Source organism: Neolamprologus multifasciatus, chromosome 23 (genome assembly GCF_963576455.1).
Source record: "Neolamprologus multifasciatus chromosome 23, fNeoMul1.2, whole genome shotgun sequence".
Taxonomy (NCBI): Eukaryota; Metazoa; Chordata; class Actinopteri; order Cichliformes; family Cichlidae; genus Neolamprologus; species Neolamprologus multifasciatus.
The window spans coordinates 17,764,053-17,779,848 of record NC_140460.1 but is presented as its reverse complement, the minus strand read 5'-3'; the positions used below and the strand labels follow the sequence as shown (position 1 = coordinate 17,779,848).

The following is a 15,796-nucleotide window of genomic DNA, read 5'->3' as shown; positions in this document are numbered from 1 at the left end:
TTTCAGCGTCACTCTGAGACAGGATATTTCTAATTTTAGAGATGTTGCGCAAATGGAAGAACGCAGTCTTACATATTTGTTTAATATGTGCGTTGAAGGACATATCCTGGTCAAAAATGACTCCAAGGTTCCTCACAGTGTTAGTGGAGGCCAAGGTAATGCCATCCAGAGTAAGAATCTGCTTAGATACCAAATTTCTAAGCTTTTCAGCGCCGAGTACAATGACCTCAGTTTTATCTGAGTTAAGAAGCAGAAAGTTAGTGGCCATCCAAGTCTTTATGTCTTTAAGACATTCCTGCAGTTTAACTAATTGGTGTGTGTTATCTGGCTTCATGGACAGATAGAGCTGGGTGTCATCTGCATAGCAGTGAAAATGTATGCTATGTCTTCTAATGATGCTGCCTAGGGGAAGCATGTATAATGTAAACAGAATTGGTCCTAGCACTGAACCCTGTGGAACTCCATAATTAACCTCAGTGTGTGAAGAGGACTCTCCATTTACATGCACAAATTGGAGTCTATTAGATAGATATGATACAAACCACCTACAGCATGTTCTAATCGCTCTAATAGGATATTATGGTCAACAGTATCGAATGCTGCACTAAGGTCAAGAAGGACAAGCACAGAGATGAGTCCACTGTCAGAGGCCATAAGAAGATCATTTGTAACCTTCACTAAAGCTGTTTCTGTGCTGTGATGAGCTCTGAAACCTGACTGAAACTCTTCAAATAAACCATTCCTCTGCAGATGATCTGTTAGCTGTTTGACAACTACTCTTTCAAGGATTTTTGATATGAAAGGAAGGTTGGAGATTGGCCTATAATTAGCTAAGACTGCTGGGTCTAGAGATGGCTTTTTGAGTAAAGGTTTAACTGCAGCCACCTTGAAGGCCTGTGGTACATAGCCGATTATTAGAGATAGGTTGATCATATATAAGATCGAAGAATCAATCAATGGCAGGACTTCTTTGAGCAGTTTTGTAGGAATGGGGTCTAAAAGACACGTTGATGGTTTGGAGGAAGTAATTATTGAAGTTAACTCAGAAAGATTGATTGGAGAAAAAGAGTCTAACTTAACATCAATGGTACTAAGAGTAGCTGTAGATAATATTACATCTGTGGGATGATTATTGGTAATTTTTTCTCTAATGATAAAAATTTTATTTGTGAAGAAGTTCATGAAGTCATCACTAGTTAACGTTAAAGGGATGGTTGGCTCAAAAGAGCTCTGACTTTTTGTCAGCCTGGCTACAGTGCTGAAGAGAAACCTGGGGTTGTTCTTATTTTCTTCAATCAGTAATGAGTAGTAAGCTGTTCTGGCTTTGCGGAGGGCTTTCTTATAAAGCAACAAACTATTTCTCCAGGCTAAGTGATGATCCTCTAAATTTGTGACACGCCATTTACTCTCCAGATTACGAGTCATCTGCTTTAGGGTACGTGTTTGAGAATTATACCACGGGGTCAGGTACTTCTGATTAGAGACCTTAGTTTTCACTGGAGCTACAGTATCCAGAGTCGTACGTAGTGAGGAGGTGAAATTATTAACAAGATAATCGACCTCTGTTGGGGTAGCGTTCAGATAGCTGCTCTGCTCTATGTTGGTACAGGGCATTGACGATGATAACAGTGGCTGGATTATATTCTTAAACTTAGTTACAGCGCTTTCAGAAAGACATCTACTTTGATAAAGTCCACTCTCCACTGCTGCGTAATCAATTATTGTAAATGTAAATGTTATCAAGAAATGATCAGACAGGAGAGGGTTTTCAGGAAACACTGTTAAATGTTCAGTTTCTATGCCATATGTTAAAACAAGATCTAGAGTGTGATTAAAGTGGTGGGTGGGATCTTTTACATTTTGAGAGAAACCAATTGAGTCTAATAACAGATTAAATGCCATGTTGAGGCTGTCATTTTTAGCATCTACATGGATGTTAAAATCACCCACAATAATTATTTTATCTGAGCTCAGAACTAAATTAGATATAAAGTCTGAGAAATCAGACAGAAACTCTGTGTAAGGCCCAGGTGGACGATAGATGATAACAAGTAAGACTGGTTTCTGAGTTTCACAGCTGGGGTGGACAATGTTAAGCATCAGGCTTTCAAATGAATTAAAAGTCTGTCTTGGTCTTTCATTAATTAATAGACTGGTGTGAAAAATTGCTGCCACACCGCCCCCTCGACCTGTGCTTCGAGACTTCTGGTAGTTAGAATGACTCGGGGGTGTTGATTCATTTAAACTAACATAATCATCCTGCTGCAACCAGGTGTCTGTAAGGCAGAGTAAATCAATTTGTTGATCAATTATTAAGTCATGTACTAACAGAGACTTGGAGGAGAGAGACCTAATATTTAATAATGCACATTTCACTGTTTTACTCTTTGGTTCAGATGTGGATACTGTATTGTTCTTTCTTTGTAAATGTTTATGTTTAAGTTGTTTGTTGCTGGTTTTTAGTTTGTTTTTTGTCTTTTTGGAAGCAGACACAGTCTCTATGGAGATGGGTTTTTGGGGGGGTAGCAGGAGAGGTGAAGCTGCAGAGAGGTGTGTAAGACTGCAACTCTGCTTCCTGGTCCCAACTCTGGATAGTCATATTTTGAGGGGTTTAATAAATTTGTCCATATTTCTAGAAATGAGAGCTGCTCCATCCAAAGTGGGATGGATGCCATCTCTCCTAACAAGACCAGGTTTCCTCCAGAAGGTTTGCCAATTATCTATGAAACCCACATCATTTCTGGGACACCACTCAGACAGCCAGCAATTTAAGGAGAACATGCGGCTAAACATGTCACTCCTGGTCTGATTGGGGAGGGGACCAGAGAAAACTACAGAGTCCGACATTGTTTTGGCAAAGTTGCACACCGATTCAATATTGATTTTAGTGACCTCCGATTGGCGTAACCGGGTGTCATTACTGCCAACGTGAATTATGATTTTACTGAATTTACGTTTGCCCTTAGCCAGCAGTTTTAAATTTCCTTCAATGTCGCCTGCTCTGGCCCTGGAAGACAATTGACTATGGTTGCCGGTGTCTCTAGCTTCACATGTCTGAGAACAGAATCACCAATTACCAGAGTTTGACCCCCAGCGGGTGTGTCACCGAGTGGGGAAAAACGGTTAGACAAATGAACGGGTTGGTGGTGTACCTGGGGCTTCTGTTTAGGACTATGCTTCCTCCTCACCGTTACCCAGCCGCCCTCTTTCCGCAGCTGCTTGGGATCTGCCAGGGAACAGCTAGCGGGGCCTACGCTATCTTCGGCTGCACCAGCTACAGGGGCCTGGCTAGCTAAGGGTGAGTGAAGTGTGCAAAGCCGAGTCTCCAGATCAGTAATCCTGGCCTCCAGAGCTGCAAATATGCTACATTTGTTACAGATATCATTACTGCTAAAGGAGGCCGAGGAGTAACTAAACATCTGACACAATGAGCAAGAAAGTGCAGGAGGGACAGGTGAAGTAGCCATGGTGCTAACGGGTCGGCTACGAGCTAAGCTAGCGAAACAGTACAGAGACAGTGAGTGAGTACTTTGGCTATAAATTAGGTAGTGAGTACACAGAAAGTGTGCTTCGGATGAAGCACGTGAAGATTATACTATGAAAAAAGAATGTATTTAAAAGTTGTTACTTAAACTGCTAAGCAAATAAGCTACTCAGAAACACCACTGTGTTTGAGCAGGAACAGGAAGTGATACTATACCACAGAGCGAGCGAACACCAAGTGACAGCCTACCCTGTTATGGGTCTGCCCTGTGGTCTCCTCCCGATGGGACATGCATGGAGCACCTCACCCAGGAGGTGCCCGGGAGGCATCCTTGTCAGATGCCCCAACCACCTCAAATGGCTCCATTCGATGTGGAGGAGCAGCGGCTCTACTCTGAACCCCTCCCAGCCGAATCTCTCACCACATCTCTAAGGGAGAGGCCAGCCACCCTTTGGAAGAAGCCCATTTCCACTGCTGTATGGTCTATTGTAGTGGCTACCTTACAACATAGCACCTGAGGCGACTGTTGTTGGAGCTATATAAATAAAAAAAGTTCAATTGATTTTTCCTCCACACTGACATCTCTATGAGGTCCAGTGAATAGCATTGTATTTTTCTAACTGCTTCAGACTGGTCTATTACCTTCTTCCTGTAACCACTTCCTGGGTCTCATTTCAGGGGTTCAAAAAGTATTTTTGTCACTGAGTGGTGATAAAAATTTCTCATGATACTCTTTCTGGTTTAGCAAAACCGCTCACCTACCATTGTGTGCCTGAAGGATGATAATGTTGTTGTCATTACTAAGCAAGTTAGTAATGACTGGATCTTATGCTTGTTCAGTATATGTGTAAATCACTATATTATACAGCCATGTATTTAAGATGTTCAATATGCAGTCATTTTTATTAATGCCTATTAGGCACCTAAAAACATGGATTCTGGACACTTTCTTTCTTCCAGTAAGAAAAGAAAGCGAAAGTAGATTAAAAAGTGCATTTTTACACCAAACAGCACATGAAAAATCATTAGATAGATTTTTTTCTCTCCAGTGTCATGCTCATGAGTCATTTTTACAAACTAAAAACTAAAAAAATGTGAATATGGAAAAGTTTTCCAGGCAGAAATTGAGATACAAATAATTCACACATACTTGGCAATTCTGTGAAAAATAGCCTTTTTAGGCAATAGGACTACAATTACCAAAAGTGGAAAGTCTGAATCCTGACCTGAGAGTTTCCAGTGTACAGTGTGGATTTTTCAGTCCAGCAGATAGAAGCTTTACTCCTGAATTCTGGAGATCACTGTTACTCAGGTCCAGCTCTCTGATACTAGAAGACTGGGAGCTGAGAACTGAGGACAGAGCTTCACAGCTTCTCTCTGACAGGTTACAGAGACTCATTCTGAAGAAAAAAATATATATTTGTTGTCAGATTAAATAATGTTTAATGATGAATGGTTAGCACTGCAGCTTGTGGGGATAGGTTAATTGGAAAATCCAAATTGCCACTAGGTGTGAATGTGCGAGTGAATGTAAGCGCGAATGGTTGTCTGTCTCTGTGTGTTGGCCCTGCGACAGACTGGCGACCTGTCCAGGGTGTACCCCGCCTCTCGCCCTATGACAGCTGGGATAGGCTCCAGCGCCCCCCGCGACCCTGAAAAAGGAGAAGCGGAAGCGAATGGATGGATGGATGGATGGTTAGCACTGATCCACTGCAATTTATGACAACTGGTTGCCCAGATAAAAACAAACCCAGTGGCACAGGAGCCTCTGTAGCATTTCTTTCCTCTCTAACTACAATACCATCATAGCAGAGAAAAAAAAGACAAACCTGAACTTTGCACACTAACAACAGACGAAGATGTAGCAACAGTTTGCTCCACCAAAGAAAAAACAAAAAAACACCAATTAAAAATGTTTTCAGAGAAAAACTTAAAGTTGTGGAGGAGGTGGAGAAAGAATCAGCGAGAGAGAATTTTCTTATATCTAGCAACAGAAACTGCCTTGCAACATAACAAATGTAATTTGCTTGGCCAGTCTGCTCAGTTGAAGCCAGCATGTGTGTAAATGTTAGCTTGAAAGAACTTACTGAAAAAGGGAATAAACAGTGCATGTGCAAAATTGGTGTGAATGGGTGAAAGAGGCAAGTTGTAGAAAGCACTGAGTGCTCAGAGTAGAATAGCACTGTATAAGAACCAATCCATTTACCATCACACTGTTCAGGTTTTTGAATTATTCATGGATGCCTGTCTATAATTAAAATCAACATTAGGAAGAATTTTAAAAAATTAAAGGCTGAGCACAAATATACTTACACGATTTTGTTGGAGGCTTTGATCACTGGCAGCAGCCTCAGAAGAGCCTCCTCTGAATCAGAGTATTTCTTCAGGTCAAACACATCCAGATCTTTTCGTGATGACAGTAAGATGAAGACCAGAGCTGACCACTGAGCAGGAGATAGTTTATCTGTGGAAAGACTTCCTGAACTCATGTACCGTGGGATCTCCTCCACTAGAGAATGATCATTCAGTTCATTCAGACAGTGAAACAGATTGATGTTTTTCTCTGCAGACAAAGCCTCACTGATCTTCTCCTTGATGTACTGGACAGTTTTCTGACAAGAATGTGAGCTACTTCCTGTCTGTGTCAGTAGACCTCGTAAGAGAGTCTGATTGGTTTGCAGTGAAAGACCAAGAAGGAAGCGGAGGAACAAGTCCAGGTGTCCATTTGGGCTCTGTAAGGCCTTGTCCACAGCACTGTGGTAGAAAAATGTCACTGCAGATTCTACGTCTCTTAAATCTTGTTTTGCAAACAATTTAGACCATATGGAGGTCTTCTGTTGTCCTTCCAGCAGATTTACCCCAGACTTTATGAAGGTCAGCTGGACATACAGAGCAGCCAGAAACTCCTGAACACTCAGATGGATGAAGCAGAACACCTTGTCCTGGTACAGTCCTCTCGCCTCTTTAAAAATCTGTGTGAACACTCCTGAGTACACTGAGGCTGCTCTGATATCAATGCCACACTTTGTCAGGTCTGATTCATAGAAGATCAGGTTTCCTTTCTGCAGTTGATCAAAAGCCAGTTTTCCCAGAGACTCAATCATCTTTCTGCTTTCTGGACTCCAGTGTGGATCTGTCTCAGCTCCTCCATCATACTTGACCTTCTTCAGTTTGACCTGAGCCAACAGGAAGTGGATGTACATCTCAGTCAGGGTTGTGGGGAGCTTGCCTCCCGGTCTGGTTTTCAGCACATCCTCCAGAACTGTAGCAGTGATCCAGCAGAAGACTGGGATGTAGCACATGATGTGGAGGCCTCGTGATGCCTTGATGTGGGAGACGATCCTGCTGGCCTTCTTTTTTTCTTTGAATCTCTTCCTAAAGTACTTCTTCATCTTATGGTTAGTGAACCCTCGGATCTCTGTCACTGAGTCAACATATTCAGGAGGGATCTGATTGGTTGCTGCAGGTCGTGTGGTTATCCAGAGGTGAGCAGAGGAAAGAAGGTTCCCCCTGATGAGGTTTGTCAGCAGCACATCCACTGAGGTGGACTTTCTAGGGTCAGTTAGGATTTCATTTTTGTTGAAGTCCAGAGGAAGTCGACATTCATCCAGACCATCAAAGATGAACACAACCTGGAAGTCTTCAAAGCTGCAGATTCCTGCATCTTTGGTTTCAGTAAAAAAGTGATGAACAAGTTTCACCAAGCTGAACTTTTCCTCTTTCAACATATTCAGCTCTCTGAAAGTGAATGGAAATGTGAAGTGGATGTGTTCATTGGCTCTGTTTTCTGCCCAGCCAAGACTGAACATTTGTGTTAAGACTGTTTTCCCAATGCCAGCCACTCCCTTTGTCAGCACTGTTCTGATTGGTTTATCTCTTCCAGGTGAGGCTTTGAATATATCTTCTTTTCTGATTCTTGTTTCCTGTCTGTACTGTTTTCTGGATGCTGTTTCAATCTGTCTGACCTCATGTTCACCATTGACCTCTGCAGTTCTTCCCTCTGCGATGTAGAGCTCTGTGTAGATCTGATTCAGAAGGGTTGGGTTTTCTACTCTAGCAGTCCCCTCTAAAACACACTGGAACTTCTTCTTCACATTAGATTTAAGTTTGCGTTGACAAACTGAAGCAAGATATTCTGAAAAGAAAAGCAGATTATCAGTTCACGTTTTGTAAAGGGACGGTCTAGTTTCCTTTCTCTAAGACATGCCCATTTGACTACATGTTGGTCCATCTCTTGAGAGAAATGTCCCATTCATTCAGGAGTTTACATTTTGAGAGAAATCCTCTTACTGTTCTGCAAACTGTCAGCCAACTTCTCCTTCTTCATTCTCCTCAGTAAGTTCAATGCGATCATTACAAATGCCTCTCTGCTTCTCCACCTCTGCTCTTCATCCTCATCCTCCAACCCCTCCTCTTCCTCCCTCTCACTCTCAAAATATGTTGGGTAATGTTGGCTCAGAACTTTGTGAATCATCTTCACCTCATTCTTCACAAAAGTGATGACGTTGTCCTCCAGCAGCTGGAACAGAATAATTTATGAATGACCCAATCAGACTGAAGTCATGGAGCCAAACATCAGATCCATGTTGGACACACTGACAATCCACTGGTCTACAAAGAGCAGCATGGAGATGACTGTGAACAGAATAGATGTAAAAGAAGTTGTTGTACATGTACAGACCGTAATTATGGAGTCCAGGGCCCGTATCCCTAAAGATTCTGAGAATCCTCTCAGAGAGCTCCTAACTTAACCTAAAAATTCCTTGCCAGGAGTTTTAGCTTAGAAGTGATTCCAGGGCCCGTATCCCTAAAGAATCTTTGTGCAAAAAGTGGCTCCTAGCGGCCAAATTCTAAGAAAATTCTCAGAGTCATGACGTTTTCTTAGAATTTCCCCTAAAAGTGACACGACAATCCCAGTTAATATAAAAGCTATTCCTCAAGATTCCTAGCGCTTAAAAGGGCTCCTAAGGCGAGATCTGCTAAGAGCAGGGAAGAGGACTTTTAGTGGCTTAGGAGTTCCCCTAAGTAGCTGCACAAAATGGCCAACAGAAGAGGCAGGAGAGAAGTCCTGCAAACACTGGATGACAGGGAATTATTGAGACGCTACAGATTGGATCGTGCAGGAATCATGTTTGTGGTGGATCTCCTTAGAGATGCAATTACTTCACCAACTCGACGCCACAACGCTATTACACCGGAGACGAAAGTAATCACAACCCTGAGGTATTTGGCAACCGGGAAAATGCAACAATGCAGCAGTGACTACTTGGGTCTGTCCCAAGTCATCACTGAATTTCTTGAATGTGAAATATTATTTACAATTACAGTCAGCATAAGATTAGAGTGTATAATTATGTTTATTGATTTGAGGGTACATCCTTTGCTCATTATCACCAAAAGCTCATTTCCATCAAACTTGTAGGATCAATCAATCACGGCTTTTGAAATGATGACTCATACCTAGCAACGGGGTCAACCACACCTCCTCACTAAGATAGGATTTTCCATCCATTCCTTGCTCAGAGTTCACTGAAAATGTTCTGGAATCACTTCTAAGCTAAAACTCCTGGCAAGGAATTTTTAGGTTAAATTAGGAGCTCTCTGAGAGGATTCTCAGAATCTTTAGGGATACGGGCCCAGAACATTTTCATTGAACTCTGAGCAAGGAATGGATGGAAAATCCTATCTTAGTGAGGAGGTGTGGTTGACCCCGTTGCTAGGTATGAGTCATCATTTCAAAAGCCGTGATTGGTTGATCCTACAAGTTTGATGGAAATGAGCTTTTGGTGATAATGAGCAAAGGATGTACCCTCAAATCAATAAACATAATTATACACTCTAATCTTATGCTGACTGTAATTGTAAATAATATTTCACATTCAAGAAAATATCTGGAAAATGAATAGTAAGCTGTAGCGGTTATAGCCTAACATTAGAATCTAAAATATGTGAAAACTTAAACTCATTACACCCTGTTCAAATAATGATTCGTGTCTTATTTGCTCATATTAATATCCTAGCTGGCATATTTTGTACTTTCACTCCCATATGGACCCCATTGAAAACAAGATGGCCTATCTCAAGGGGCTGTCCTTAATGAAGTAGAAATCACAATGTTACAAGTCTTAACGAGGGTAACACGGCTCAGCTTTTATCAATGTCTGTGATTGCTGGCTGGTCTATTTATAAAGGCTTGTTAACAAATATCCGACAAACACAGAAAATGGAGAAAAAAAAGGACTTGCAAGCCAAACTGGACTGAGGAGCAAGGTTTGTTGCTGGCCCAGTTGGTGAACGAACATAAAGGTATGTTACGAGGAAAATTTGGCCCAACTGTCACTAGCCAAGGCAAGAGGCGCGCCTGGGACACAATATCCCAAACAATCAATGCCTCTTTTCCACTGGTGGTGCGGACAGGCGACGATTGTGAGAAAAGGTGGTATGTGCTGCAGTCCAAGGCAAAAGATGAGATTGCAGCACACAAGCGGGAATCCTCACTCACAGGTGAGCAAAATATTATAGCCTACCACATAATCTGGCAACTTGCTCCTGCTGGCAAAGTTAATTTACATGCCTAAGTACTGTGTTCATTGACTGTTTCCACCTGCAAAGCGGCTGTCCCAGGTGGCCGACACTGTCTTTCAAGTCCTGGGACACTCTGAGGTCAGTGTCACCGGGCTGCCAACAGGCATTGACACATCAATGATGCAGGCCCTTGAAGTGCAGCAAAGGTAGGACACAGGGTTATTCATATCTACAGTGTTTATTCATTGCAGAAGCCATTTCATGTGTTATCCATGCTCATTGTATTAAATTAATTTAATCAAAACAATAATTAAACTAGGCCTATGTATTTCTGTAGCATGGAGCCATCACAAGAACCGGGCCCATCAAGTTTGCCGATGAGATTGCCGCCTAAACCATCTGCAGCTGCTACTCAGGATAGCCCAGCGGATCAAACACCATTCCCATCCGCAGCACCTGCTCCGTCAGCATCCCTGCAGGAGAGCAGATTGAAACTCACAATTGATGTGTTTGAACAACAAAAAAAAAGTCCTTTCCCTTCAGGAGGAGTACTACCGCCTTAAAATTGAACACCTAAAAAATAAACCATTTACAGATTGTGTTCTGTGTCTTGCATTTAACAATTGCAGGTGATGTGCAGTAAAACTGTGGTAGTTCTTAATACCATCACAAGTTCTCAAAAGACATGGGGCTACAGCTTGCCTGAAATGTAAATTTGTGAAGTTTGCCCTGTAAGGCAGTCCACTCTGGGCTAGGTTCCCCTGTGGAATGTAAATATGTTCTTCACCACCATCCTCATCGTTGTCTTCATCCTCATCGCCATCATCCAGAGGTTCTACAATCTGTCTAAGCTTGCAAATATTGTGCAATATTGCACAGGCTATGATGACTTTGCTGACTTTTTCAGGCCTCAGCCGCACCTCTCCGTGGAGAACATGAAAGCGCCTCTTAAGCTGGCCTATGCAACGCTCCACCACCGCTCTTGTTGTCTCGTGGGCCCTACAATAGAATACAGAGACCTTTAATTATTTGATGGAAATATTGCACTACTTGGATGCTCTAACATATTGCTTGCATTTAATTTCCATGATTTTTGTATTGTTTGGCTTACCTGTTATAGTTTAGTTGGGGCCCTTGGCGTGGCTGGAGGTAAGGTGTAAGGAGCCATGGTTTGCATGGGTAGCCACTGTCCCCTAACAAGTGGCAATTAGCTGGCACATAGCGTCTCTCAAAAAGCTGTCTGATGCCACTCTCGGAGAGCATTCTCGCATCATGTGTGGAGCCTGGCCATTTAGCCACAATGTCCAAAATCTTACAGGCCGCATTGAACACTATTTGCACATTGATGCTGTGGAAATTCCTCCTGTTAACAAAGACGGCCTCGTCCTCTGATGGCGCAATTATTCTCACATGTGTTCCATCAAATACACCCACAACACCAGGGAATCCTGCAATGTCCATAAATGCCCTTTTATGTGTGTGTAAAGTGCGGGCATCCAGCGGGAATGAAACAAATTGTGTCACAATATTAGGTTGTGACAAAGCTGTCAGTGTTTGGGTGATGACTCTGCTGACGGAGGATTGGGACAGACCCAAGTCATCACTGCTGCATTGTTGCATTTTTCCGGTTGCCAAATACCTCAGGGTTGTGATTACTTTCGTCTCCGGTGTAATAGCATTGTGGCGTCGAGTTGGTGAAGTAATTGCATCTCTAAGGAGATCCACCACAAACATGATTCCTGCACGATCCAATCTGTAGCGTCTCAATAATTCCCTGTCATCCAGTGTTTGCAGGACTTCTCTCCTGCCTCTTCTGTTGGCCATTTTGTGCAGCTGCTTAGGGGAACTCCTAAGCCACTAAAAGTCCTCTTCCCTGCTCTTAGCAGATCTCGCCTTAGGAGCCCTTTTAAGCGCTAGGAATCTTGAGGAATAGCTTTTATATTAACTGGGATTGTCGTGTCACTTTTAGTGGAAATTCTAAGAAAATGTCATGACTCTGAGAATTTTCTTAGAATTTGGCCGCTAGGAGCCACTTTTTGCACAAAGATTCTTTAGGGATATGGGCCCAGGTGTGTCTGACTCTGCTGGGCAGACTGATCACTGGGAACCTCTGAGCTCTCCTGGTCCACTCTGAGGAGGAATCATCAAGAATTAGTTCAAGCACAGAGTAAAAATTCAGTAAGTGAATTTTTTAAGACAGTGATTTAGATGATTCCCTATAGTTGTAAAAGTTTACTAGTCCTTCTGAATCCACTGAGAATCAACAGCTCAGCTTAGTATTTTGTATTGAGTTCAAGTACTTACAGTGCTACAATAACACGTGAATAAGAAGAAGTCAGTATAAAACCAAAAAAAATTATCTAACATCCAATAACCGACCAATCTCTCTTCCAGCACCTTACCATCAGCCTTCCAAACCAGGCTGATTAGTGTGGTACAGATGGCAAGCAACTGAGGAACCAGTCCATGACAAAACTGTGAGTAGCTCTCTTCTGACAACCTCAGATTATTTTCTTTTGTACAATAACTTGTGAAATCAAGTTTACATTAATTTTAAATGCCACAATCTCGTCTCTTCTTTAAAGAACACTTTTTCAATAACCAACATTAATAGTAATGTGGCATATCTAATATTTTCAGTAAACTGCACCAATTTAATATCTATGAGATATTGGAATGGGAATGCATATTGGTACACTGGATGTCTGATCTGTTTTCTTCTAATTTACTGAAGAAAAATTCCAAAATATATATCCTGGGTAAACTTCAAAGCAGAGGTCAGAAACACTTGGCTCACACATAGTTGACAGAAGAGTTGCTGAGTTTGTGTTGCATTTTGGCCAAACCAAAGCTAAAGTTATATTTCAGCAGCTGTTCTTTGCAATTGAGCAGCTAGGTGCGTTTTGGAACACAGCGCTATCCATGCCACTGCCGTTTACATCAACATGCACTGTGCAGAAAATGCTTGAAGTCATGTCTGTAAATCCTAAAATGCATAAACTAGATTAGATTAGATTAGATTAGATAAAACTTTGTTAATCCCTCGGGTGGTTTCCTCCGGGAAATTCGGTTTCCAATAGCACAGCACCGACAGAAGTTACAGAATGTGAGCAGAAATATACCATATATACACATATATAAATACATAGTATACAAAAGGGATGAATAGAATAAATAGGAATAAGAATACGAGGGAATTGCACATTTCACGTATTGTGAGTCTATTGCACCGTTGGATATTAACAAAAAGTATTGCACAGTGAAAAGGCACTACAGCTTAGTTGTCCCCCCTTCCTTTGTCCTCCTGTTTCCCCTCCGTCTCCCCTCTAGAGAGGAGTTAAACAGTTTGATGGCTTGTGGGACAAAGGAGTTTTTAAGTCTGTTGGTTCTTGACTTTGGGAGAAGCAACCTGTCACTGAACAGACTCCTCTGGTTGTTTATGGCCATGTGCAGAGGATGCCCAGCATTGCCCATAATGTCCAGCAGTTTCTTTAGTGTCCTTTTCTCTCCCACTGTCACCAGAGTGTCCAGCTTCATGCTGACCACAGAGCCATCCTTCCTGATCAGTTTTTCCAGCCTGGATGAGTCCTTCTTTTCTGTGCTGCTCCCCCAGCACACCACAGCATAGAAAAGTACTCCAGCAACCACCGACTAGTAAAACATCCTCAGGAGCTTCCTGCAGATGTTAAAAGACCTCAGCCTCCTGAGGAAGTACAGTTGGCTTTGGCCTTTTTTATACAGGTGCTGCGTGTTGCATGACCAGTCCAGTTTGTTGTCCACCCATAACCCGAGGTACTTGTATGTGTTGACCACCTCCACCTCCTGTCCCTCTATCTGAACCGGCAGTAGACCTGCTATGGACCTCCTGAAGTCCACAACCAGTTCCTTGGTCTTTGAGGTGTTGAGTTGCAGGTGGTTTGTGTGACTCCATGTGACGAAGTTCTTCACCAGACTTCTTTACTCCTCTTCCTGATCATCCCAGATACACCCCATGATGGCTGTGTCGCCTGCAAACTTCTGAATATGGCATAATTCAGAGTTGTAGCAGAAGTCAGAGGTGTAGAGGGTGAAGAGAAGAGGGGACAGCACAGTTCCCTGTGGTGCTCCTGTGCTGCTGACCACAATGTCAGACGTGATGTCCTTCAGCCTGATGTACTGTGGTCTGTCTGTGAGGTAGTTTGAGATCCAGGTGACCAGGCAGGGGTCCACCTGCATCCTGTTTAATTTTCCTGAAGCAAACAGGGCCGGATGGCATTAAAGGCACTTGAAAAGTCAAGAAACAGGATCTTGATCGTGCCTTTTCCCTTGTCCAGGTGTGAGTGGGCTCTATGTACGAGGTACAGGATGGCATCCTCCACTCCGACATCCGCCTTGTATGCAAACTGTAGTGGGTCGTGGGCATTTTGTACCTGTGGTCGGAGGAGGTTGAGGAAGAGCTGCTCTAGAGTCTTCATAAGATGTGACATCAGTGCCACTGATCATAAGTCATTCAGCTCATTGGGCCGGTTCCTTTTGGGGACCGGGATGATGTAGGATGTCTTCCATAGGGCGGGCACTCTCCCCAGTCGCAGACTGAGATTGACGACTCGTTGTAGTGGCTCGCCAAGTTCAGCAGCACACACATTTAGCATTCTAGGACACACCTTGTCTGGGCCTGCTGCCTTCCTGCGGTGAAGCTTCCTCAGTTGTCTCCTGACTTGATACACTGTGACACCGGGAGATGATTGGAAGGAGGGGGGTGTCCTGCTGTTGAGAGAGGGTTTGGAGGAGGGGGGTGTCATAGTGTCAGGGAGGGGGGGAAGCGAGGGAGGTAGGAGAGTAGGGAGAGGGCTCTGTAGTAAAGGTGAGGGTGGGGAGGTTTATGGGCTGGTCAAACCTGTTGAAGAAGTTGTTGCATTTGTTTGCCTTCTCCACAGTCCCCCCCCACTGTGCTGTTCTTGGTGTTGTGGCCTGTGATGGTTTTCACACCATTCCAGACCTCCCTCATATTGTTCCTCTCCAACTCTCCAACTACATCAGGTCCAGAGGTTTACAACGCCGCAGGTTCAGGGCGTTTTTGGAGGAAATTGAGGGATTGTATGGTACTTTACTAAGGTGCATCTGTGAAGGTTCTCAGTCATCCAGGTCATTGTAGTCTAAGGAGCTTGGAAAGAAAAGCGTGAGCGACCATCTTTGAACAGAGGCGGTGGTTTACAACACCAATTGTCTGCCATCTATAATCCAGTTTTGAGATCCCTTCCCAGACGCCTTAACGCCCACTCACATCCTGGGCCATCTGACCTCAGGAAATCACATGACAGGGTGGGGCCAGGTTTCACAATGAGCTCACACGAAACCCTGGCTGATTGGGACCCACACCAGCTTTCACACCTTGGCTCATGTGATTAGGTAGAGGATCATCAGGGGGTCCTTTGTCCCTCTTTGGGGGGAAACTCCCACTGGGTTTAAATCTTGGAAACTCCACCATTGACCCTTAGAACTGAAGAAGCTTCTCGGATGAGAGGTGAAACGTCTTCAAGCCACTCAAAGAAGTCCAGACGCTTTTCTTTCCAAGCTCCATAGTTTACTGAGGTGCATTAGCACAGGAGGGGGCTTGTGTTGAGGAGATTTTGTGAGTTAAAAGCTAAAGCCAAGAAATTCATGGAAGTTGGAAAAGTGGATGTTCTTGAGTTGGATGATCCAAATTGGATAATGGATTTGGCATTCCTTGTGGACATTACACATGAGCTAAAAATTCTGAACCTAAAGCTGCCATGTCTTAGACAGCTCATCGCAGCAGCCTATGAG

At 43.3% G+C, this 15,796-nt stretch overlaps 1 protein-coding gene across 1 annotated transcript in view; it reads right to left on the bottom strand.

Moving 5' to 3' along the window:
- LOC146491316 (protein NLRC3-like) overlaps positions 1 to 15,796 on the bottom strand; it is a 36,983-nt gene that overhangs the window by 12,156 nt on the left and 9,031 nt on the right. The window contains exons 3-7 of the mRNA XM_085152680.1: positions 12,080 to 12,139; positions 8,166 to 8,184; positions 7,775 to 8,003; positions 5,798 to 7,619; positions 4,711 to 4,884 (exon numbers count right to left, since the gene is read on the bottom strand). Coding sequence (XP_085008806.1) covers positions 4,711 to 4,884; positions 5,798 to 7,619; positions 7,775 to 8,003; positions 8,166 to 8,184; positions 12,080 to 12,139 — 2,304 coding nt within the window. The remainder of the gene's footprint in view (positions 1 to 4,710; positions 4,885 to 5,797; positions 7,620 to 7,774; positions 8,004 to 8,165; positions 8,185 to 12,079; positions 12,140 to 15,796) is intronic.